The sequence below is a fragment of the Coptis chinensis genome, chromosome 7 (genome assembly GCF_015680905.1).
Source record: "Coptis chinensis isolate HL-2020 chromosome 7, ASM1568090v1, whole genome shotgun sequence".
Lineage (NCBI taxonomy): Eukaryota > Viridiplantae > Streptophyta > Magnoliopsida > Ranunculales > Ranunculaceae > Coptis > Coptis chinensis.
Window position 1 is genome coordinate 30,272,132 of NC_141462.1, and position 27,666 is coordinate 30,299,797.

The following is a 27,666-nucleotide window of genomic DNA, read 5'->3' on the forward strand; positions in this document are numbered from 1 at the left end:
CTGATAGTGGTTGTGAAACCGTACTGATGGTGGTTTTGGTCGAACTCGGTTTTAGGTGTGATGCTAGATTATTATTTTGTATGGTGTTGTGATTTGGTTGTGTAGTAGTGTCTTTGTTGGAGCTTGAGAAGCTTTTTAATGGCGCGCGCCATCTTGCGGATCTTGAGGGTTGGGTTTTTGATGTGTGATTTTCGTTGTTTGAATTATTTGATATTGTTGTTGTTGTTTGGGTTTGATGATGATGGGGTAGTGTAGTGTGGGTGTGGGGGATGTAAATGGGGTCGAGTGGAGCTTGAAACAAGCTTTAATGGAGGCTGAAATTTCTCCTAGATCTAGTTTTGGTGAAGTTGAGATTTAAGCATTTGAGTTTTTGCCTTTGTTAGGGCATCTCCAATGGGGGGTGTCAAATTACACCTCCACCTAGGCTCCACGTAGGTGCCATTAGGATTTTACAACTCTAATTGTATAGTATTGTATAGCTCATAAATATCCACACTCTATACTCTCCAATGGAAGAGTGTAAAAAAAATAGATTTTAAGCTCGAACGTCACTCCAAGTGATGTCCCTCTTTAATTTTAAACGGGGCGTCACTTGGAGTGGCGTCCGAAAGTTAAAAAAAATAAAGCTTCAAGCGCGTGTGTTGAAGTGGCGTCCGAAGTTTTAAGTTAAACAGACGTTATTTTAAATGACGTCCGGGCTTTTTATTAACTAATAGCGAGAGGGGGAATTCCCCACTCTCTCTATTAGCTAATACACTATTACCTACGGTTTAGCACCCCCATTGGAGAGAGTTTTTTGATATTTGGGGTGTAAAATTTCCACTCTATACGGTTTACACCCCCCATTGGAGATGCCCTTAATGTTGTTTGGATTTGGAGGGGGAGTCTAACCGGCTTAATGAAATGGGAGTGGGTGGCCGGCGCGTTTTGGTGGCTGGTGGAGGAGAAAATTTGGGGAGGAAGATGAACAGTAACCGATTTTGGGCTTGGGCCTAATCGGTTGGGCCAAAAACATTAGCTATGTTGGGCCAGTTCTATTTTTGTTTTCTTTGGGCCTTGGTTGTTTTGTTTGGGCCCGGATTCTATTTTAGTTGGTTTGGTCCATTTTCTTTTAAGTCTTTGGGCCATAAACTTAGATTGTTTTGTTGGGCCGGTTTCAGTTGAATTTTCGGGCCGAACTCAGATGTGTTTTGGGCCAGTTCAGTCTAAAGTTTTTAGGCCAGTTTCTAATATTGCATGGGCCAGTCCATAGGACTTAATATAGATCCCAATTGGGTCAGGTAGAATAAATAAGTTGGTTTTAGACTTTCGGGTTCTAAGGTTTGGGCTTGGCCAGTTGGGTCCGAACCATTACCTTGGTCATGAGCCCATGAGCCATGCACATTGACCTTAGCCATGAACCATGGCTATGACCCTGAACCTGTCGAACATGGAAATGACAGTGTGACTTTGACCATGATATGTTGACTTTGGCGTTGATATGGCGATTTTAGACCGTGACAAGATTTATATTTTAAGAGACATAACCATAAAGACCTTTGACTTGGCTATGATTAAGTCTATTGGGATAGGTGCTTGACTTTAGGCTAAGACACGTATATATATCGTGTAATGCGTGTATTAACTATTATATGATATTTCAATCTTTTATGATATGCAACGTTATGACACTTATACATCCATGAAATTAATATAGCGTAAACCAAAAAATACATGAATCAAGATACTCTTTCGTTCTCTGAAATAATATATGCAATAAAGTTCAATAATGCGTAAACAAATTTACCGCACTCTTTTAGAACTTTTCATGTCTCAAGTTTTGGAATTGAGTTTTATGACTGTTGATGTCATATGTTAGGTGGGCATTTATTGAATGTGCCATAAATGACCCGTTAGCGTTATATAGGGGTATTCATTGAATGTGTCATGTATGACCCGGGTATTCATTGAATGTGCCATGAATGACCAGATTGTTTGGACTACCCTAGAGAGGAACTAAGGTATTCGTCTTGCGGGTTAGTTGTATTCCTTGAGTGTACGGAAATGTAAGGTTGGGTATTCCTTGAATGTGGCGGGAATGACCTAAGGTATATAGGCACTAAATGGTGAGTGTATAAGAAAAGAAATTGATTATTTGATAAGAGAAATTAATTTGATTATGCGAGTGTATTTGGGCTTGCATTGGAATATCTATAGGATATCTACACATATTATATAAAATTGCTAACTTTCTTTTGCAGGAGGGTAGGACTTAATAATATTTTTGTATAGGGACGCGGTCCTACCCTTATACAGCAGTGGATATCGGTAAGTTTTAATGCAATGATTTAGATATTAAAACGAGTGATTTGAATGAGTTAATATAATAGAAGTTTTGCTTGGGAAGAAGCTATGCCGGTTGAAATGACGGAACTATCTGTCTTCCAAGCTGTGAATGATTAAATTATCGGAAAATATAAAGTGATTGTTTGGATAATTAAAGTATGATAATGTTTATATGTGGTTAGTCTACTCATACCAGCAAATTCCATTTTGCTGACCCATGTTTGCTTTGTTTTGGTAACGTGGGTGTGTTCTTGAGAACACAGGTGGAAGGCAGTGGAACCGCGGCGTGTGATTTGGATTCTTGCATGGAGCAGTCCGTTAGTTTTCTTTTAGGTCTGATCTTTTGAAAGTATGTAATAACGTAGTTTTCTTTTTAGTATGACATGAGAATACGATGTTGAGGACCTGTTATTCTTAGAATATTATATTGATGATTTTTTATGGAAGATAGACTTGTATAAAGTAATAAAGAGAATTTTTGGAGATTGAATTTGTGGTTAAGATTGTTTATGATGCCCACATAGGTTTTGACATGTGTTGTATCCACCCCGTCATAGCCTGGGTTTTTAGACAATTGAACCAAGTGATGTTTGAGATATTTATATTTCAAATATTCATTTTTTTTAATTGTTTAGAAATTCGGGCTGTGACAAATATATTGAGTTTAGTGCTATGAGTTGTAGAGCTCATGTTGCAAGTTTGACAGATTTTGGTGGAGTTGGTGATGGAGTTACTTCTAATACCAATGCATTTAAATCAGCCATTGATAATTTGAGTCAGTTTTCAAATGATGGTGGTAGTCAGCTCTTTGTTCCTCCTGGAAAATGGTTAACTGGGAGTTTCAATCTTACTAGTCATTTCACTCTTTTTCTTCACAAAGATGCTGTTCTTCTTGCTTCTGAGGTTTCAATTCTTTTACTATTACTTCGTTAATTGATATATTTACATATGTTTGTTTCTACGAGTTTTTTTGCCCTGTGTTGTTGTGCTCTATCCTTTTTCTTTTTTAGAAACTTGGTAAAAATTGTTAAACACTTAAACCTACCGACTCTAAGATGTATTTGAAAAAAATGTAAAAAGTTGATTAAAAATGTTGGCATACACATACTGAATAAAATAAAATGTTGAACCCTACGTACTGACTTTCTCTAAGTTGTATGTAACATTTGGTGAGAGATTTCTTTTTCTCTGTCCCTATTTGGTTAATTGATATGTTTCTGGTCTCTGTCCATAGCTGTTTGTTTTGGTTTGTTTAACCTTTGTTTTATTGTCCTATGCTTTTAGTTTTTAGGACCATTCTCTGAATATATGTACGCTTTTAGCACCAGCTTTATGAAATGTTGATCCTTACTGTCTTCACAAAAATGTATGTAACATCTTTTGTTATTTTATCATCTAATTTTCAGCATAGTCATGTAATTGATTGCAATACAAGAAGCGTGTTGTGGTGGAATTACTCACTTAATACTGTTCCTACCTTTTTGTATGTCAAGCATTTTTTTTTCTTTGTTTTGATAAAATGTTCCAATATCAATCTCCATTCAGTATTATGGTATAATGAATTAATGACTGAAGCACAAGCTATTTTCAAAAGAGTAATAACGACTGTAGACTGAGTTTATGACAGAGGCCAAGGTACGTGTATTAATCAAGAAACTTTTGTGGGGTTGTGCAGTGTGAATACAGTCTACGGAAATTCGTAACTCTATTGCTTTATGTCTTAATTTTCTTCATACCTAGCCCTCTTAACAGGCTGCCTGTGTTACATATGGTGATAAAATTTTTATGCTGTATCAATTTGGTGATTTAGAAAAGAAGAATAAACTTTTCTGCCTGTTTGTTGCCCATAGTTTATATTAGCTGCCAGGAAGAGACGAACATCTGCTACACTGATGGCCTGGAACAACATATAGATCGATCCACGGTTACCCTTCGTGTTTGTCCCATTGCGGGGCCCCTCCTTGTTGTAGTGGCTCCCCTAACTCTTGTGCTACAATTACCTCATAGAATCAGAAAAAGAATGAGACACTCACATACATAATAAATAAATAAATATATATATATAGGTTCCGTTTACCATATTTTTTATATCATAGTTTATATCATGCCCCACAACTTCACCTACAATGCGAATTATAACATAGTGTTGTAGATGTGTTCAACTAATCATGAAGATCACCTCTATAAAATTTCAACTCATTTGATAATAGTTTAACTATGTCAAAAGATGATTGCAAAATCGAACAATCTGAGCCGTTAAAAACAATTCAAAATTGACAATAATTTTTAACCAGTTAGAGATTTCCAAATGAGATGAATTTTTGTGTATATACTATTTATGATTAGTAAATCATATCCACAAATTATTAGTCCTTAACTCATTTTGTAGGGGGGTGTGGTATAAACTATGATATAAAAAGTGTGGTAAACTCTCTCTCTCTCTCTCTCTCTCTCTCTCTCTCTCTCTCTCTTGACTCCAGTTTTCGATTTTGCCGGTTTTCGAGTTTGTTACTTATATTATCGATTTTGTTCTGTTTCGATCAATTCTTTGTGAGTGGTATATATTTTAATTTTTTAATGGATTATCAATTGATTTCTACTAGTTAAATTATTTGGAACTATGGGATAAAAACTTATTGAATTGCTCGTAGACATGAATGGCATTGTAACGTACAGACACCAATGTTCACTTTTGCTATATATAGATTTTTCTTGTGTGCATGTTTTTTATTTTCTTTGAAGTACTGCAATATATTAGAGTTTAGATTTTGAAGGTTCAGTCATAGGCTATAGCTACTGGCACAAAGTTTTAGTTTTGATATATATGATTTGAGGGCAATTTTATATGATAGTTAGAAACATACAGTTATTGATTAAAGTAAAATACTTTAGATATATGTCAGAGTTTGGATTTTTATATCAAGGGTTCGATTACAATTACTAGTGATATGCATAACTTATTTGTTTATGAAGTGACCCATATATGCATGAGAATGAGTATTTGAAGTGTCTGCCATGACTGTAATTGCAACTGAAGTGTCTGCCATGACTGTAATTGCAACTGAAGTGTCTTATGGATATGATCATGGATATTTGAAGTGTCTAGTTTATATGTGTATATGAGAAGTGTGGATTTGTGCTACTGGCATTGAGGTATATATATATATATATAAACAGTGGCTCTTAATTGTTGGAAGCTAATTTAGATACTGTATGTAGAGTTTTGAATTTCTCATTAAAGTTTCGGTTATAGCTAAGGTTCACATTTGAAGCGCTTTAGATTGTTACAGTTATAGCTAAGGTTCGATCACTTTTGAAGTGCTTAGATTGTTAAGCATGATATATATATGGTAATGGATAAACAGTTAGTTAGTGATTGAATTGAAGTATATGTCAACGTTTGGATTATTTGTTTTATTAAGGGTTCGGTTATAGCTATTGGTGATATGCATGACTATTGTTTATGTTCATACTTGATTTTTTTCTGACTTTGAGCTAATCTTGTGTATTGCTCGAGTCTTATTTTGGACTTTGTTAAAACATGAAAAACCATGTTCCTTGAGTATAATTTTTAGAACAAGAAGTCTTTCTTCATTTTATCATGAGTGTGAAAAGTTCGGAAGTCGATAAGATACCGTCAGAAATCTATCTTCTGAAAAATCAGGATCTGTATCTGTTTTGCAACTATATTTTCACCTAGTTAGGGTCAGATTAAAACTCTTGCCAAAACATGAAAAAATGATTTTTCAGAGTCTTATTTCCAACCCAATTGGCCTCGTCACATTCTGAATCCTGTGGAGACAGTTATGATGTTTGGAAGTTTGGTTGACATAAAACAGTGTGTCAGAATTCAGTTTCTGCACACTGTGTTTGAGTCCAGTTTTCACATAGTCAGAGTGAGAGTTAGTATTTTTGTAAAACATAAAAGAGTAAGTTCTAAGAGTCTTATTTTCAACGCAAAAAGCCTTATAGCTTTTGGACACCTATGGAAAGGGTTGCACTCTCTAGAAGATCGTGCGTCATAATTCAAACTTGCTGAAAATTAGGATTTTTACCAAGTTTGAACTATTTTTACTCCTAGATAGAATGACATTGGGACTTTGAGTCCTACATGAAAAAGTAAGTATACATATCCTTGTTTTCAAATAATCAAGTGGTGTATAATTTGGATGGTTGTAGAAAAAGTTATTACTTTGGCAAGTTAGCTAGATAACCTACTGTGTTTTCTTTTAGGTGAGCTCTAGTTAACTTTTTTTTTGTAATGAGATAAATAATTGTATCTAGACATATGAATGTCTTGATTGCTTAATTTCACATTTGAATTATATTCCAAGTATAGATTTGTTACATATACACTAAATGTTAGTATAAAGGTATGTTATAACACGTTACATGTTACATTAAAGTTTGAGTTTAATAAAAGGGAAATGAAGTGTGCAACTTTAAGACATGAATTCTTATTATTCTTTGACTTTGAGTCAAGTTTTTATTTCTTTTGAATTGGCTTACAGACGTGTTTTGAAATGTGGTGGTATTTTGGAATTGGAATGTCATATCATTTTTGACTTCTATCTTTATGGATATATATATATATATATATATATATATATATATATATATATATATATATATATATATATATATATTTTGTGAGTAAAAAAGAGTTAGCCCCTAAAAAAGGGCCAACTCCCTAAGATTACATAATTACATACTCGATGATAACTCAACTAAGGATCGTGCTGACACAGTGTCCAGACAAAAGTACGGAGAGGGCCGTCTACCTCTAAAAGCTAAACTATGGGCGACAAAATTCAAGGTCCTGCTAGCATAGTAAAGTTTACACTCAACTAATTTAGCTAATAAGAAGTATATATCATGAGTTATAGACGTTGCTCCCCAGAAAAGCATTGTTCTCTCTGCGCTCCAAGACAGCAACAAGGGTTTGACAGTCTGACAATATTGCTACTTATTGATTTGCAACCGTTGTGCTAATTTCAGTCCTTCAAGGATAGCTCTAGCTTCAGCCTCTTCTGCGTTCCCAGCTCTAACCCTGTCATGTCCTGCACCAATGCATATACCAGCAGAGTTCCATAAAGCAAAACCAAGGCCTGCTTTGGTGTAATTGTCCACCCAAGATGCATCTGTAGATATGTAACACCAATCTGAGCCTATGCTGGGCCAATTGGTACTCCTGATAAGTGGTTGGTTGTTCTTGGTGATGTAAGTGTTTGCCCTGAAAAGGATAGTAGTGATAGGAGTTTGCTAGTTGTTGAAGGTGAGGTCACTTCGATCGATCCATATGGAGTACATGGTTGTAGCTACAGAGCTAAGCATGTCAATGATATCATGCTTATTATTGTGTCGATTGATAAGACTACTCAAGACGGAGCTGAGATTATCACTCGGGTTCCAATTTTTAGTTCTTAGGCCAAGACCAGAATCATACCAAATACGCTTGAGCATAGGACAATGGAAGAGAGCATGGGAGGTTGACTCCACCTGGTTATTACATCTCGGACAGGTAGATGACTGAACTTTATTCCGGTAACTCAAATTTTCCTTTGTCGGTAAGGCATTTTTTACTGCTTTCCATAAGAAGAGCTTTACCCGTTGAGTAGTGTCGAGGTGCCAGATGTAATTCCAAGAAAAATGTGAATTTTCTTGGTAAGCACTGCTAAGATACTTGTACATTGATTTTACTGTGAGTTCACCATTCTTCTCTCCCAACCATCTGATAGTGTCGTCATGAACAGTCTGACTGAGTGGGATCTTAAGAATTTCGTCCGCCACTGCGGAGATGAATAACTCGTTTATAATATCCAAGTTCCATACCCTGGTTATGGGATCAATAAGATCGGATACAAACTTAAACTGGTTTGGCTTGGGTGGTGGCCCAAAAGGTTTATGGTCACGTATGGTAGGAATCCACAGATCCAACCAAATGTCTCAATGTTTGCACCATTACCAATATGCCAACACAAGTTTGGTAGGATTTCATTGCAAGCTTTTATAATGCCCTTCCAAATTTTGGAGGAATGAGACGAGCTTTTTGCTCTGAGAATGGGTGTTCTTGGAGAATACTTTTTGATAAGGCTAGATGCCCAATTCTTTTAGGTTCTTTGATCAATCTCCAGAAAAGCTTAGCCAGTAAAGCTGTGTTGTGGTTTGAGGCAATTCTGATGCCTAGCCTACCCTGTGATTTGGGTTGACAAACTTTGTTCTAGAAGATGAAATGAGTTTTGTTTGCATTGTTCTCGGTCTGTCCCCAGAAGAAGTTTGCATTCATTGAGTCTAGCTTGGAACAAGTGGTAGCCAATACATCAAATATTGACATAAGATAGGACGGTATGGCTGAAGTGACTGATTTGATGAGAGTGACTTTTCCTACCTAGGAGAGAATCTTAGCTCTCCACCCTTCCATCCTTTAAAAAACTCGAGTAGTGACCTCATTGAAGTCTTGTGTACTCCGTCTGCTTAATACCAAGGGTGCTCCCAGGTACTTGTCTGAAGTAATGCTTTTGCTAATATGAAGAATCCGTTTCACTAATCTCTGGTGTTTGTGGTGAGTGTTCTTGCTGAAGAAAATGCCAGATTTTTGAAAATTTATTTCCTAGCCAGAGACATTCTTAAAAACATTGAGGATATCTCTGAACTTGTGAGACTTATCAATATTAGCCCTGCAAAAAATAAAACTGTCATTAGCAAATAGCAAGTGAGATATGGGAGTATCTGATCGACTAATTTTGATCCCATGGATTTGCTTGTTGGTTTCGGCCTTGTCAAGGAGTCTAGATAGAACTTCCGCGCATATGATGAAGAGGAAAGGCAAAAGAGGATCTCCTTGCCTAATTCCTCGCTCTGGCTTAAGGAGACCAATAGGAGAACCATTCAGCTTAAAAGATAGAGAAGTAGTTGAGATGCAATGTTTAATCCAATTCCTCCATTTCTCGCAGAAGCCAAAAGCTTCTAACGTTTTTAAAATAAAACTCTATTCAACTCTGTCGAAAGCTTTGCTAATATCTAGTTTTGTGGCCATACAACCAGCTGCGCCTTTTTTTTTCTCTTGAGAGTCCTGATAATCTCATGGGCTAGAACAATATTGTCAAAGATTTGTCTTCCCTTGACAAAAGCACTCTGGGATGGAAATATGATCTTCTCGAGTAGTGGTTTGAGGCGGTTTGCAAGAATTTTAGTGATTATTCTAAGACTGACATTGCAAAGGCTGATAGGTTGGAATTGGTTTAGATTTTCTGGGCCCTAGACTTTGGGTATAAGGGTGATGTTTGTGTGGTTTAACTCAGCCAGAAGATGGTCAGAAGTCATAAAACTTTGCACAGTATGCAAGAGATCAAGGTGGATGATGTCCCAATATTTTTGGTAGAATAAAGGAGTAAAACCGTCCGGTCCCGGTGCTTCATGAGGGTCCATAGAGAATAAGGTGTCTCGAATCTCACCAATAGTGATAGCCCGAGTGAGATCAAGATTTAATATTTAATCTCTTTGAGAGAGACATCTCTGCTATTATATTTACAGTCTTTTATGCGTTAAAGAATATTTGTTTATTGTTGAGTTTTGCCATTTGATATAATTTTTATACGTGTACTAAGCTGAGTCTAAATGGTATTAGTGTGATTTTGCATAAATAACACTTATATATAATTTAATGTGTTGCTCGCATCTTTAGATCTCTCCACGTCTCTTTGTTGAAAAGAAAAAGAAAAGAAATGTTTATGACTAATAATGTCATGTGAAAAGTCGTCTTAAAGATAAACTAAGGTATTCGCCTTGTGGGCTGATTATATTCCTTGAGTGTACGTGAATGTAAGTTTGGATTCTTTGAATGTATAGGAATGACCTGTTAATTTTTTTTGAGGCTTTGTTTATGCGCATAGAAAGCCCAGACCAGAGATTGATATGACTCATAAGGGTTTTTTTTTTTTAAGCTAGGGGTTAAGAAGACCCCAACTTTTTTATTGAATTAAAACTTAGTCCGCAAGTACATTTTTCCTACTCTATCCTCTCCGATCATATTACATAGTTTTTTATCTAACGGAGGGATAAAGTACACTATTTGGTCTCCATTACAGTTACACATCTTAGACAAGTAGTATGCTACTTTGTTTCCTTCTCTATAGACATGCTTGTATTTCACTTGTTCGAACTCATTCATAACTTCTCGGATATGTGCTACCACATTTCCACAGTACCAAGGCGGTTCGTCCTTCATATTCAGTATTTGCACCACTCTCGATGAGTCCGATTGTACTTCAAGTTTCTTGAGTCCTATCATTTCAGCACCTTCCAACCCTCTCAGAACCCCTAACAGTTCCTGATGGACGACATACAATTTCCTCGAGCTTCCATTGAATGCAAGGACAACATCCCCATTATCGTCTCTTATAGCCCCTCCATGGCCTGCACTACCTGCAAGTAACGAACCATTTGTGTTCAAAGTGTGTAGGTGCTCCTCTGCCCTTTGCCATCTCACAAGTTACAAGTTACAAGTTTACAAGATGGAAATATGTTCCTGGAGGCGATATCCCCGCTTGGGACATATGTCTTGTAGTGGTACTTGGTGTGAGAGAGGCGCACGGGTATGTGTGATTTGGCAAATATGTGAAGTGCAAATTGTGGAGTAGGAACTAAAGGTTGGGCTAGGTCTATTAATAAATTAGTCAACAAGATAATTAATAAGCAAAGTGAAATATTAATTTTATATATGAGTGAGTTATTACATATGAATATTTATGTATTATGATGTACATGATTTCTTACAAGGAAATGTATATGTGGTTTGTGTGAGTTGATACTCATAAGGGATACTCCATAGATGTGATTTTTCTCGTTTTCATAAGTAGATGAGTGGTTCGATCTTAAGTAAAATATGTGTATCTAGTTTGTGTGATGTGATGGATGTGGTGGTGTGATATGAGCGTTGATATTTGTGATATTTTCAGTCTAATTATGTATACTCATGGTGGTTGTTGTGAGAGTAAAATAGATGTATACTTTAAAAGATATTACGTTTGGGAAATCTAATTTTGTTTTGCAGGAGGGTAGGACTTATTAACTATTTGTGCTGAGACGTTGTCCTATCCTGACACGACGAGATAGATTAAATGTAAGGTATAATTTGTTTGTTTACTAGTTTGAAATTATGTATAGTGAGCTTGTTTGGAACAAACTATACGCCGTTTAGGAAAACAAAACTATTTTGTCTTCCAAGTTGAAATGGTTGGTGACATCATATTTATTTATTTGAAAGATTGAATGTAGTAATGTATATTTTATTTTAGTCTTACTCATAGCAAATTCAATTTGCTGACCCATGTTTACTTTCTTTTTGCAACGTCGGTGTGTTCTTGGGAACATAGAGGGTGAAGTGCAGTGGATGAGGACGCTTGATTTGGATTCACTGTTAGAGTCTTTATGTTTTAAGTTTTCTAAAGTATACAGTTTTGGATTGAGATAGATGTAATATAGTTGGTTAGTTTCTTTTTAATTTAATAATGTGATTGAAGAATTGTTCCTTTTGGTTTTAATTTGATCTCATTTTTTTATGTTGCGATTGATAATAGGGTATTAGGTTTTGATTTTACCCCTGGGATTTTTAGATGATTGAATTGGGTGACGATTGAGATATTTATATTTTGAATAATTTCTTGTTTTAATTGTCTGGAAATTTGGGGTGTGACATTAAAGGTGATATTTGTAGTATCAACAAGTATCACAAAGTACATTTGTGAATCCCCTTCTTGTCTTATGAAGTTTACTAGTTTATAGGTCTGTGATTTCATAGTCATGAATTTTAGCTCATACTGTTCTTTTGACTGGTTTAGGATGAGAGTGAGTGGCCTGTGATTGCGCCTTTGCCATCATACGGTAGAGGAAGGGATGCTGCAGGAGGAAGATACATAAGCCTCATCTTTGGAACTAATTTGACAGACGTTATAGTTACAGGTATAAACTACTATAAAAATTTTGTTCATTTTATTGGCAGTGATTTAAATATTGAAGACTATGGTTGGAACAAACTCCATATGGTTGCATGGTTGCATCTTTCTTTGGAGATTAGTTCACCACTAAATATCATTTTGAATCATGCATCTTAAATTCCTACTAAATTTGTGTATGAAGTTCATAATGTTATGAGTTGAGATTGCTCATTATTTTGGTGAGAAGTTGAATGTTATTTGATCTTTTAAGTTTTGGAATAGGCTTAATTGGTTGGAACTCCCAAAAAACTTACTACTCTTGAGAATTCATTCACATCACAACCTTATGAAAACAAAATATTTTATAAATGAATTAGTTAGTTTACCTAACATATTTGTAATACTAATTGAAGATATGTTTTTGAAATTTGGTTTATTTGGTGCATTTGAGACTCTGGTGAAGAAAAATAAATCTGGCCATCAGTCCTTAGATATATATTATAGTTATACTTTTTTGGCTCTATTTTTCAAGGCTTAATAGAGTCTCCAATTTTTTGTAAACTCTAATATTAATTACGAAAAAAAAAAATTAGGAGTTTTCATTATCCACGTAATGGGGTTCAACAAAAAGTCCCACAAAAACACTCTTTTTGAATTTTTCTTCTAAATTAGAAATGTAGCTAGATAAACCCTAGAAAGCCCAAGTAAAAAATAACCCAAATAAACAAAACCTTTATATCAAAGAGTTAGAAGATTTCATTTTTTTTGTACTAAAAATTGTTGTTAACAAAGTTAGATCAATTATAAACGAGTTTCGAGTACCAATAAGTTCTAACAGTAATAGGTAATACGGTATAGAAGTTAAGCAGTATGTTGGAGAGACATTCAGCCCGGACAATGTTCAGTATTTAAATATTAATGCCAAGCTCAACAAGGTAGATGATCGTGTTTGTACATGGTGATTTCACTGTCCTAATACTTATATTTTCAGCAGCAATATCATGCTTTATATCCTCAATGTCAAGGGAAAATGTCAATCACGTATTTTTATATGATGACAACAGGACACAATAATAATGAAAATAACTAATGATTGTTAGGAGAAAATGATAACTTCTAAGACATGTAGACCTTGCAAAACATATTAAGTAAAATACAAAACATCATTATTCTCAAATTTATAGAAGGCCCAAATCTTTTTGTAGTGTATAGACTATCGATATTAATCACATGTTACTAGGGCAGGGAATCGGGTCGGGTTTGACCCAAATCCGACCCGACCCAAACTCGAATAGTTTGGGTTCGGGTCGATTTTTATATCCGTTTACTTATTCGGGTCAGGTTCGGGTTTGGGTATGTCGGATTCGGGTTCGGATTCGGATATATTTTTTGGGCTTTTTTTGAATTTTTAGTGTTACTTGATCGGGTTAATCGGATTCGGTCGGGTTCGGGTCGGGTTCAAATATTAATTTTCGGATATAATCAAGTTTGGGTTTGGGTTCGGATATTATGAAACTATTTGGATTCGGATATAGCCATATCCGACCTGAACCCGACCCGATCCCTACCCTACATGTTACTATGTAGTGATAGTCCATAACCTATTAAATTATTATACCAAAAAGAGAACCATCACATAATGCTCCAAGAATGTTTAGATTTGCGTGTAAGGTGTGGTTTTCTTTTGGATCGGTGAGAAAAGGAAGGGTTTTTTGGAAGATGACTCTATCAGTGACATGAGCAAGCTAAGTAGGTGATGCAATTGCATTGAACTAACTTCAAAGAATAATTAATGGGAAATCAGAAACTGGATGTGAATGCATCGATCTAACCTCTAAGAATAATTATCAGGAAATCGAAAACAAAAAGCAAACTCATCGAACTAAACTAAAAACAGAATTAATGCCAAATAAAAAACTGGACCCAAATTTGGAATTAACCTAAAAAATTAATTAATAGAAAATTAGAAACTGGATGCAAATGTATTGAACTAATAACCTCACAAAATAATTAACGGGAAATCAGAAACTGGATGCAACTGTATTGAAATATCCTTATATAATAATTAACAGGAAATAAAAAACTGTATGGAAATGCATTGAACTAATTTCAAAGAAAAAAAAACTAACGGGAAATCGGAAATTGGATGTGAATGCATCGATCTAACCTAAACAAGTAATTAACGTGAAATTATAAACTGGTAGCAAATGCATCAAACTAACTTCAAAGAATAATTAACGAAAAATCGGCAACAAGATGAAAATACATTGAACTAATCTCAAAGGATAATTAATGTGAAATCGGAAACTGGATACAATTGCGTTGTAACCTCAAAAAATAATTAACGGGATATTGGAAACAGGACGCAACTGCATGGAACTAACAACAAAGAATAATTAACGGGAGATCGAAAACTAGATGCAAATACATTGTACTAACCTAAAAGAATATTGAATGGAAAATTATAAATTGGATAATCTTTGATGATCACACTTAGTGAATCATGTATAATATATTTTTTTATGTCAAGTTTGCAAAGAAACTACAAAAGAATCAATAGAAGTTGGTATTACACACCACCTTGAAATCTTGAATAACTAATGGGAAATCACAAATTAGATGCAAATGCATCTAACTAACCTCAAAAAATAATTAACAGAAAATCAAAAAATGGATGTAACTGCATTAAACAAACCTAAAAGAATGATTAATGAGAAATAAAAAAACTAGGTATAACTGCATTGAACTAACTTCAAAGAATAATTAACGGGAAATTAGAAACTGGATGTGGATGCATCAATTTAACTTCAAAGAAAAATCGAAAACTGTATGCAAATGCATCAAACTAACTTTAAAGCATAATTAATGGAAAATCAGAAACTAGCTATATGCAATTGCATGGAACTAACCTCAATGAATAATTAATAGAAAATCGAAAACTAGATGCAAATGCATCGAACTAACCTCAAAGAATATTTAACGGGGAATTAGAAACTAGATGCAAATGAATGGTGATTAGAATCTAATTGGATAGATGCTTGACTTTTTTTCATGTCGCTCGCACTCACCAATGCATTTGGTTGTTATTAAATGACTTCATTGCATCAGTGGAATCCGACTTAACCCATATATGCTTCCATCCCAGTTCCATTACATTGCTAATGTATCCAACTAACCTCTAAAAGTAATTAACAGGAAATCAGAAAATAGATGCAATTGCATTAAACTAACCTCAAAGAATAATTAATTGATGAGAAATAAATAAAAAAAACTATATGCAAATGCATATATGGAACTAACCTAAAAATATGATTAACGACAAATTGAAAATTGGATGAAATTGCATTTATCTAACTTTAAAAAATAATTAATGGAAAATCAGAAATTGGATGCAAATGCATTGAACTAACATCAAAGAATAACTAACGGAAAATTATAAACAGGATGTGAATACATCAATCTAACCTCAAAGAATAATTAACTGGAAATCACAAACTGAATGCAAATGCATAAAATAACCTAAAATAATGATTAATGAAAAATTGAAAACTGGTTGTAACTGCATTTAACTAACTTCAAAAGATAATTAACGGGAAATCGGAAAATTGGATGCAAATGCATTGAACTAACTGCAAAGAAAAAAACTAATGGGAAATCAAAAACTGGATGTGAATGCATTGATCTAACCTAAAAAAATAATTAATGGGAAATCATAAACAACTGGTAGCAAATGCATCAAGCTAACTTCAAAGTATAATTAACGAGAAATCGGAAATTGGACGCAACTACATGGAACTAACCTCAAAGAATAATTAACGGGAAATCAGAAATTGGGTGTAAATGCATTGTACTAACCTCAAAAAATAATTAACAGGAAATCGAAAACTAGATGAAAATGCATCGGACTAACTTCAAAGAATAATTAACTGGAAATCGGAAAGTACTTGATGCAATAAGTGCATTGAACTAACTTCAAAACATAATTAATGGGATATTGGAAACTAGACGCAACTGCATGAAACTATGATGATAAAGTACAAGAGTATTGCTGAATATTTGCAAGTCTACATGCAACCAAAGTCGAGGACGAGTTTCTTTCAAGCCAGGGAGTATGATGCATGGGCATAGAAACTTCTAATTATATTATTAATTAGTAGTCTTATATATTGAATTAGTAGAGTTTCTTATTTGTTATAGATCTAGGTTAATTAGTAAGGTTTATATTTTGGTTTTTAAATAGAATTAGAAATATTGCTTATTATATAAAGGCAACTTAGCCTTCATTTTTTTTGGTAACTAAGCCTTCATTGTTCATTTGTTAGAGGGTTATTATTGAATATTCATTCTAAAGGAATTGTTCCTCATGATTGAAGGTTTATTCTAACCTAAAAAAAATATAATTAACAGAGAATCGAAAACTTGATGCAAATGCAATGAACTAACCTAAAAAAAAAAAATTAGTGGAAAATCATAAACTAAATGCAAATTATTGAACTACCCCAAAGAATAATTAACCTGAAATTGGCAACATGATATAAATACATCGAACTTACCTTAAGGAATAATTAACGGAAATTCAGAAACTGGATGCAAATGCATCGAACTAATCTCAAAACATAGTTGTATCATATATAATTGGAATGTCTTGACAAGTATAATTTTGCATTTAAAATGGTGTTCATCGTAATGTTTTACTATTTAATTAGCGTCAATGTGATATTTGCCTCTTTAGGCATTTTCCTAAAACTTCAATCGAACTTATATTATTAATTAAACAACACCAAAAAAGCCAAAGGGTTTTATCAGAGTGGGTTCTTTCTTTTTATTGAAAGTGGGATTTTCGCATTCAAGAAATTTGGATGAGTGGTTAATATAATATTCATATCTCATAGTTATGCATAGCTGCATACTAATACTTTTATAACGGCACCCGTTCGTAGGACGGAGTTTGAAAGCTAGTTGTTTAGTTATAAAGTTACATATTCTGTTTTAAACTGTAAAAACAAATTGGGCTTAGAAATATATTTTAGAATCTTCTCTATTAGATTATGTTATGGAATTAAACACTCTATTTTAACTTTTTTTTTTTTTTTTTTTTCCGATAAAGACTCTTCTTCTTATATTAAACAGAAATCAAGTTGTTTACACCATTCAGAGTCCAACAAGGAGGGGGACATATGGCTGCATAATTTAAAGCCCACTTGCTTAATTCATCTGCCTCCTTGTTATGAGCTCTCAAAACCAATAGAACAACAAATTACAACTAAACATGAAATAAGACTGTTTAAATAAAACATAAATTCGTGAGATGAAGTCATCTTGCTCCAATCCAACTCCATTGCTTCTAAGAATCTGCATCAAGTCTTTGCAGTCCCCCATTATCAACACTTTGTCAAGTTTCAATTTGTACAACAGGATTGCAGCTAGCTCCGCACCATGACATTCCGCTTCATAAGGAGTTTATGCGCGGAACCTTCTATACACTGACCCCAACAACTTGCCATCTGCATCTCTACATACTGCTACTCCTCCTCCTTTTCTAGTCATCCTATCAAAAGCCCCATCAAAGCTTATCTTAGGCCAAGAACTATAGAAATCAATACCTAGGTTGTTCAAAGCCATATGGTATTCAAAGGGATTATTTTCCTTCCTGCTATCTTGAGCGCTGCTACTTACTTCCTTCTTATATGCTTCCAAAGTACTTCCTACTTTCCTTGCAACAGTCCTAATCATTTGCTCCATGTTGGGTTTAATTTTCTCAAATCGCAACTGATTTATGCACTTCCATATCTCATTTATCATCACTAGAAAGTAGGTACTCGCAAATCTTTGTACCTCCGTTTCAACAAAATCTTCTAAACTATTCCAGCATACTGCCTCTCCAATCCATTCATGTAGAGTCTTCCCTTCATGTTCCTCCATTACGTATACTAAGAGAAGATCCAAACCATAAACATCTTATCCAGGCACATTGGAGAAATAGATGCTCATCCTGTTTCTATTTTAACTTTTGAATATGCTTGTTATATGTTTTTGATAGACCAATCTGATTGCAGGGGTGCCGTATGGTGGCAGAAATTCAAGAAAGGAAACCTTAGATACACTAGGCCCTATCTGATTGAAATAATGTACTCAGATCAAGTTCAGATTTCAAATGTTACATTCCTTAATTCCCCGTCATGGAATGTTCATCCAGTCTATAGCAGGTTAAGTTTCTCCTTTGCATAAATGCATTTTTTTTACATCGTTTATGAAATGAACTCAGAGTAGTCAGTACACTTGACTGCATTTAATGTTTGAGTTGAAATGGATATTCAAATGATACAATTATGTGACCAAACTCAATGAATAGTTAAACCAGACCGAGAGACTCAATGTTAGATAAATATTCATTCACAAACACAATAATGTTGTTTTTTTACTGCAAGAAAATATAGAATTATATACCTATTGTGTCATTTGCTTTTGCAATTCTTGTTGAATACTTACTTCCCTATTGTAACAAAATGCAGCAATGTTATCATAAAAGGTGTAACCATTTTGGCGCTAATTGTGCCAATTTCACCAAACACAGATGGCATCAATCCAGGTTTGTTCATACTACCTTTCTGTAGTAGCCATATTCAGGGATGTATCACATAGGTACTGGGCCAAGAGATAAGGCCCAGACCACAGTATGTGTTGAGACCAAGAGATAGGCCCAAGACTAGACTAGGCCCCATGAGGTAAACCTAAGAGAGGGATATAAAAAGGAAGAGAGAAGAGAGGAAGGGGGGGCAAACAATAGAGGCAGAGAGGGGTGAGGGGAGAGGAGAACTACGACGGCTTGATCCCGAAATGGGTACGTAGGCAACCGAATTGGTGCAGCCGATCTAAAAGAGAGCGAGAGTACGAGTAAAATAGGGGGTCGCGGTATTGTGGTGCGACAAATGGCGCCGTCTGTGGGGATCGGTTTTCAACAAACTTGACTCTTTTTTCACCATCGAGGACTTAGTCACCGACTCATTTGGAACCGAGAGTGAGTCAATCAGTAAAAATTATTGGTGGGTTGGTGTCGTCTAACAACAGATTCTTAAAGGACCGAAGTTTGATTGTGGAGAGCAAATTACCTAATGAAATACTCAAAAACAAGCACTCATTTGATCTTAAATCAGGTGATAGTTTGATTAGATTTCATAAATGGGGTATGAAGAAATATAAGATGAAGACATGTACTCGAAGCCGGGGGGATAGCCTCGCCCTAGCTTTTGAACCGGTATTAGGAAGAAAGATGTTTATGCATTGTGGAATTTGGTTAATGAGATAGGTGAGAATGATGTTGGTGTATTGAGTACTGTGAGTCTGAATGAAGTGATGTCTTTGTTTGGAAGTTCGGTTAAGGGGAGTGACGGTGGAAGAATCTTTGTTTTGAGTTCTGTGGGGACCAGCCAACATTGATTGGAACAACCTTGAAGGGAAATTCATTGAAGACGACTTATACGAGCACATCAATGCTCCTAAGTGGTTTGATTTCTCCGCTCCAGACGACTTCGGTTTCCATGACGAAGCCTGGTTTTGTAAAGCTGAGTGTCGGCATCCCAAGACAGCTGAAGATTATGTTAGATCAAATTCAAAGTTTACTTCTAAGGTGAAGCAACATTTGAGATCAATTAGTGCTTCTAAAACTCTTCCTTTTCGAGATCGTAATCTCAGGGGAGGGTTTATGTCATCGACAACAGCATCCATGAATCGGAGAGTGAACAAATCCAAAACATTTACGCCACCTCAAGATAGAGTACAAGAGGACCAGGAGAATGAGAATCCCAATTTGTCAACTCCTTCAAATAGCAAAAACATGAAATTAACAGAGAATAAGAAAATGGTGATGAAGAGAAAGGAAGGAGAGAGTTCTAAGACATTGAATGAGAGAGAAGCTGTTAGAAGGAGAGAACTCTGAGGAGAGTTTGGAAGATGTGAAGAAACTTGAGGTTGTGGAAGAAAATAAGCCTTTGCTTGAGGTGGAGAAGGGTGTTCTTCAGGAAGCAGAGCAAAATAACAGGGGGGGATAGTGGAGCAATTTACAGAGAAAGGGAGCCACCAGAGTATGTCTGTTGCTGGTAAAGAAGTCAGATCAATGGAAATGTTCTTAGCTAAGTAAAAGAGGTAAAACGTCTTTGAGAGGAGATTTTGTGGTGGAAGTGTGTGCTGCATTTTGGGTTTTGTGCTGTATTTTATCTGTGGGTGGGAGGAGATGAAGTGGAATGGAAGGGTGTTGGATGTGGCGATTGTGATTCTGGGACTGGTATTTGCTGTTTCATGAACATGGTCTTCTCGCTCTGAGATTTCTTTGTAAAGGAGGTCACGGTTATGGCGAGCTAAGAGTTTTGTCACTGAAGGTGCTTCACGTGACTACTAGAAAATGACGCAGTAGGGTGTGCTACACGCTGTTATGCAGTTATTGTACGCTGGTGCTGCTGCCATTATACAGAGGTCAGTTTCGATGGTGGATATAAGTGGTGTGACTAACTGGTAGTGCTTTTTGAATAAGGGTGGTGCTCTTGATTGGTTCTCTGTGAGTTTGGATGCGGTCCATTGTTGTGGTGGTGGTCGACGGGTGATGTTGTCTGTCGGTGGTGGAGGAAGAAATGGTGTGTTGACTGTTGATTTGGTGTATGTGGTGATTGATGGAGGTGGTGCTATCTTTGTTGTCTGTAGGACGACGGTGTAGTTATTTGTATGTATTGGAGATTGAACCTTGGCTTCCACATAAAGTCTGGAGACATTAAGTTCTGAAATTCCACAAGTTGATGCAAATCAGAAGGCTTCTTGGCAGTATGAGGAAGTTATCTTAAAGAGGCAAATTGCTGAGAACCCATCTACGGATTTCGCAGCACAGATATTTGGGAAAGTAAAGTCACAAGGGAAGAACAAAAAACTCTGAATGATGAAGCTGAACCAGAAAAGGATAAAGGATTATATGTAGGTGTGCAGGGTAATAAATTGAGTCATGAAAGAAGTCCTCAAAGAGATCCGTGATGATGGTCACGAGGAGACATATGGAGGGAAATGTCACTAGCATTGGAATGCTCTAAGGATGCTACAGGAGACACTGTTGAAAACAATGTAAATGCAGAAAAAGAATGTGGCCATTCCTTTGTTCTCAAGGATGATATGGGGTATGTTTGTCGGGTCTGCGGTGTTATCAGAAAGAGCATGGACACTATATTTGACTTCCAGTGGGGAAGGGTTTCAAAGACCACGCGGACTTACATGTCTGAACCTCAGAGTACAAAAGAAAGAGAAGAATGTATACCGCTCCCTTTCCGGAGTTAATAGTTCTCATGATCTCAAGAAAGTTTGATATATCCGCATGCATCCGAGGCACATGAAGCAGATGAAAGTGCATCGGCTTGGGTTCAATTTCTTGGTTAGGAATTTGATATCCGATCACCCATGTGGTTGCATCCTCGCATACGCTCCGGGATCCGGAAAGACGTTTATGTTGATCGGTTTCATTCAAAGCTTTTTAGCTAAGTATCCACAAAGGCTAGACCAATTTGGTTGTATTACCGAAAGGCATTTTGGCTACATGGAAGAAAAGAGTTTGCAACACGGCAAGTAGAAGACTTTCCTTTATATGATTTTTATTCTTCCAATGCATTGAGTCGGGAGGAACAGTTAATGGTCTTGAAAGAATGGGTTGAGCACAAGGGATATTGTTCTTAGGGTACTCACAGTTTGCTAGTATTGTGAGTAAGAGTGAAAGTAGCGGAAGCGCAAAGATGGCGTGTCATGATATATTCGCAGGTTCCTTCAATTTTGATTTGTGATGAAGGCCACACTCCTAGAAATGAGGAAACAGATGTCTTAAGGTCACTTGCGAAAAGTTCGCAGACACCTAGGAAAGTTGTATTGTCGGGGACCTTGTTTGAGAACCATGTGAAAGAAGTATTCAACATCCTAAATCTTGTCCGCCCCTAAGTTCTTGAAGTCCGATACTTCTCAGATTATTAAAAGGCGTGTGATGAGTAGAGTACAGATTTCTAGTGGGAGGAGGCAAGTGAAAGCCGGTCTTGAGATGCATTGTTCTTTTGACACGGTTGAGGACACTTTGCGCAGAATGATGATAACCTTAGAAGAAAAAAGTTATCAGACAAGACCTGCGGGAAATGACAAGCAATGTTCTCCACTATTACAAAGGAGATTTTTAGAGGAACTTCCCGGTCCGGTTGATTTTACAGCCCTACTCAATCTCATCCACAACAGAGACGATTATAGAGCGGTTTGAAGAAAGTGGAGCAGTTCAAGAGAACGGCCATTGGATCTATTGTTTCTCGCGATCCTATGTTAAAAGAAATCTCGAGGGTCCAATTTGTTGGTGACAAGGGCTGCAGAGTTAATGACGAGAAGTTGGATAAGTTGTTAATGAAACTTGATGTTAGAGGACGGAGTGAAGGCCAAGTTTTTCGTTAACATATTGGGACTCTGCGGAATCTTCCGGGGAAAAGCCGCTTTGTGTTCTCGCAAGTATCTCCTTCCAATGAAGTTCTTGGAACGGTTGGTCGCTCGCACCAAGGGGTTGGAGGGTTGGCAAAGAGATCTTCATGATCGAGTTGGTTGTGTTTTCACAGCCAAAGTAAGTGCATGAGGAATGTTTGGCTTAAATGCGCGTAAAAAGATGTTTGTTCCGTGTACATGTGAAAAAGGGAATCCTTCATGAAGGTTGCATAGTGATATGAAGGCGAGTTGCATGCAACGAATAACTCGGAAATCCAGAGGAACAAAGAGATCTAGAGTTTGGGATCGAGATCACCAGATTGAGGCGTCCGAATACAAATGGTAAGACGATTTGAGAAGAGATGCGAGACATCTGGAAAAAAGTGGCAGAAAGAGAAAGATTTGCGGTACCGTGGAACAGAGTGGAGATTGAGCTGATATTTACTAGATGATGTTTGGTCTATTCTCATGTGGGAAGAGATAGAGATGAGCTGCCTTTAAGCCAGAGAGCGGGGGGGATGAGCCCTCCGCGGACCCTCTTGTCCGAATCAAACGTGGGGGAGGGAGCCGCTCCCGGATGGGCATTCGGCGAGAGCGGAGGGTTCGAAGAACCCCTTCGTGGATATGTCGTGGGACTATCCGGAGAGCGGGGGGGAGCCCTCCGCGGACCCTTGTGGTCCAAACTTGGCAAGGTGGGCGGTCGTCGTCTCGAACCGGGCGACAACCGGTCGAGCCAGCGGTGGGATGAGCCCTCCACGGATCGAGATGCTAGAGATACATGGGGCAATGAGAGAGCCCCAACAGCGAAAGTTCGAGCGAGCCCGGGAGTGGGAGGAGCCCTCCACGGATCGAGATGCTAGAGATACATAGGGCAATGAGAGCCCCCAACCCGGGCGAGAGCCCGAGCGAGCCCCATGAGTGGGATGAGTCCTCCGCGAGATCGAGATGCTAGAGATACATGGGGCAATGAGAGATCCCCAACAGCGAGAACCGGGCGAGAGCCCATGCGAGGTGTGATGAGCCCTCCGCGGATCGAATGCTAGAGATACATGGGGCAATGAGAGAGCCCCAACCGGCGACATTAACCCGGTCAAGCCCGTGGAGTGGGATGAGCCTCCGCGACCAAAGATGCTAGAGATGCATGAGGCAATGAGAGAGCCCCAACAAAGCGAGCTCGAAGCGAGCCTGAGTGGGATGAAGCCGCCCTTCGGAGACGAAAGGCAAGAGATGAGGTCGGTCAAAGAGTAGCCCCAGAGCCCGGTTGAGAGCTTGGTCGGGGATGCAAAGAGATGCAGACATGAGATCCGAACAACGGGGGGATGAGCCTCCGCGGACATGAGATCCGAAAGTCAAACCCGGGGCAAGCAGAGTTACCCTCATCGACTCCATTCCAGAAAGCAGACAACGGGGGATGAGCCCTCCATGGACATGATAGAGATTTCTATGAAGGAGAGCTTATGGCCGGGCGGAGACCCTCTCCGGACATTGTAGTGAGTTATGAGAAGGAGAAATACAGGGGGACGAGACACTCCATGGACATAGTGGTGAGTTCTTTTGAAGGAGGGATGGTGGTCGAGGTGATACACTCCGCAAAACAGTGATGAGTTCCGGAAGGAGAGCAGGTGGTCGGGGAGGCGATCGCCGATATGGTAGTGAAGTTCTATGTGAGAGGTGTTGGTCGGGTTGAGACACATTGTGGGCGTGGTATTGAGTTGAAGAGAGAGCCGGGGGATGAGACGGTGGAGTTCTACGAAAGGGAAATGAAGGGGTGAGACACTCCGCAGATATAGTAGTGAGCTATGTGAAAGAGAGCTTATGATGTAATTTGAGACATTCCGCGGACATAGTGGTGAAGTTCTCCGAAGGAGAGATGGCGGCCGAGGTGATACACTCCATGAGCAGGCGATGAGTTCTCGGGAAGGAGAGATGGTGGCTAGGGTGATACACCTCCATGACAGGCGATGAGTTCCGAAAGAGAGCGGGTGGTGGGGAGGCATACCGATATGGTAGGGAGTTCTATGTGAGAGGTGATGGTTGGGTTGAGACACACGTGGGCATTGTATTGGGTTGAAGAGAGAGTGAAGGGGATGAGATAGTCGAGTCCCACGAAAGGGAAATGAAAGCGGTGAGACACTCGCGAATATAGAAGAAGTTGTGTGAAGGAGAGATTATGACAGGATCGAGACACTTCGCGGACATAGTGGCAAGTTTTCGGAAAAGAGAGGTTGGTGAGGTGAGACACTCCGTGGACATAGTAGCGAAGTTCTATGAAGGAGAGCTTATGGTCGGGTTGAGACACATCATGGGCATCAGATCGAGTTGAAGGGAGAGAGCGGAAGGGATGAGATCTTTGGGGATACGTTAATGGAGTATATAAACAAGAACCGATAGATTGAGTACTCCACGAGATACATACGGTCCAAGAGCAGAAATACATGGATACTGAAAATGTCCTAAGGAGGAGAAGACTACGTCTGATCACAAGATAATCGTGGGTATCTAGAGTTCAAAGAGAGAGACAAGAAAGTTTGAGGACTTCGGGTCCACCGTCGTCATCGCCCAACCCGAGAGGGGCAAATGTAGTAGCCATATTCAGGGGATGTATCACATAGGTAATTGGGCCAAGAGATAAGGCCCGCACCACACGATGTGTTGAGACCAAGAGATAGGCCCAAGACTAGACTAGGCCCCATGAGGTAAACCTAAGAGAGGGATATAAAAAGGAAGAGAGAAGAGAGGAAGGGGGGGCAAACAATAGAGGCAGAGAGGGGTGAGGGGAGAGGAGAACTACGACGGCTTGATCCCGAAATGGGTACGTAGGCAACCGAATTGGTGCAGCCGATCTAAAAGAGAGCGAGAGTACGAGTAAAATAGGGGGTCGCGGTATTGTGGTGCGACACTTTCCTTCCGATATTTCTACAATTATAGACAACTGATTAGATCTTTTGTGGACATAATCAACAATCTAACAAGTTCCTGTTAAAATGGTGTTTTGTTTTTGCTTTTTGCCTCGCTACAGTCCCACTTTTGAAGGTATTTCTAGTCTTCTAGATACCGAAATAGTCTGTTTCACTAGAAAACTAAACTGGGGATTAAATATAATGGCAACAATGAAGTAACTACCATGAGTATCTGTTTAGGATAGTTTGAATGGAACTTTACTACACTACCAAAGGGATTAAATAGTTACCATGAAATTCTTCTGCAGAAAATAAAATACACCTCAAAAAGTAGAGACCTGTATTGGCATTTGGCCTTGATAAAAGTAAAGATCTAGTTCTAACAATTGTAAAAATAGTTTTGTATCCCATATTGCCCTACGAATACGTTGGTGTACTCATAACATTGATGACCTATTATAACTATCCTTGCTTGATCAAGTCACCAAACAATTCATGATCCCAGTTTGGTCTAATTTCCTGTTTTTTCCCCCAACAGATTCCTGCACAAATGTTCTAATTGAAGACTGTTACATAGTTTCTGGAGATGATTGTGTGGCGGTAAAAAGTGGTTGGGATGAATATGGAATCTCTTTTGGAATGCCAACCGAACATCTAGTTATAAGAAGACTCACTTGTATTTCACCAGATAGTGTTGTAATTGCATTAGGTAGTGAAATGTCAGGTGGAATTCAAGATGTAAGAGCTGAAAACATTTTAGCTGTTAATTCAGAATCAGGAATAAGAATAAAAACTGCTATTGGAAGAGGAGGATTTGTCAAGGACATACACGTGCGAAGAATGACTATGAAAACTATGAAGTGGGCATTTTGGATGACAGGAAACTATGGTTCACATGCTGATAAAAACTATGACCCTAATGCACTTCCTAATTATTGATGGAATAAGTTATACTGATATGGTTGTTGATAATGTTACAATGGCTGCACGTTTAGAAGGGATCGATGGAGATCCATTTACGGGAATATGCATTTCCAATGTGACTATTGAAATGGCTCCGAAAGCAAAAAAGGTTCCATGGACTTGTACGGATGTTTCTGGCGTCACAATTGGTGTTAGTCCCAAACCATGTGATGCCTTGCCTGAACAAGCTGCTAGTTGTCCATTCCCCTCTGATAGCCTACCAATTGAGAACGTTGAACAAAAATTGTGCTCTTTCAGAGCGAGCTACAAATAAGATGTATGTATAACAGTATATGTTACTTTAATCTATTTGATAGTTTGCATTTTCTTAAGAACTTTAAGGGGAAAGAAAGCCCCCGTATATCAGTCCTTTGCGAGTATTGTTTATGTTAAATTCTGCAGTTGCACATAGTACAAAATATTCTGATATATCGCGATATTTGGAGATATCTATCCAGATTTCAAAAAAATATATATAAATATCAGAATATGTTCAGAGATATATACGATTGCAAATATCGATGATATTTATGATATTTGTGATATTTAGAGATATTTTGTGATATTTTGTGTATATAACAATTTTATTTAATATTTACTATTATATTTTAAATAAATATAAATAATATATCATGATATATCAAAAAATATCTACAATATTCATGATATTTGTCGATATTTTGAATATATTAACGATATTTGCATGTGAAACAACGTCAAATATTCCAAAAAAAAATATATATCTACAATACATATCCAGAAATTAAATATCCATAAATATTCATATTTTGATATTTTATAATATGGTTACACATATTTAAAAATAGCAAGAAATCTAAAATAGTAAAGATTGATATTATCAATGTCAGTAACTAGTGGTATTGAAAAAGTCAAACTGACAAGTGGTTAGATGTCTGACGGGTATACAGAATATTGACTTGGGATGGAAGAGGCCGTGAGGGTGTGTTCGAAGTGTACGACTACGCATCCACGCCTCCAGTCCTCTCTCTACCTATGACTCTATGAGAGTACTCAAGTTAACATAATAACATGCATCACAGATCCAA

General features: G+C 37.4%; 1 protein-coding gene and 1 pseudogene across 1 annotated transcript; both read left to right on the forward strand.

Annotated features, from left to right (window-relative positions):
* The first annotated feature begins 1,480 nt into the window (after window positions 1-1,480).
* LOC147487069 (putative polygalacturonase) lies at window positions 1,481-27,004 on the forward strand. Its single transcript, XM_086573931.1, is given in 7 exon segments — window positions 1,481-1,557; window positions 2,961-3,228; window positions 12,165-12,285; window positions 18,301-18,466; window positions 18,773-18,849; window positions 26,175-26,566; window positions 26,568-27,004. Coding segments are annotated over 7 exon segments (1,407 nt in total). The 3' UTR covers window positions 26,874-27,004.
* LOC147487070 (protein CHROMATIN REMODELING 35-like) lies at window positions 20,689-22,879 on the forward strand (annotated as a pseudogene).
* Window positions 27,005-27,666: the final 662 nt, after the last annotated feature.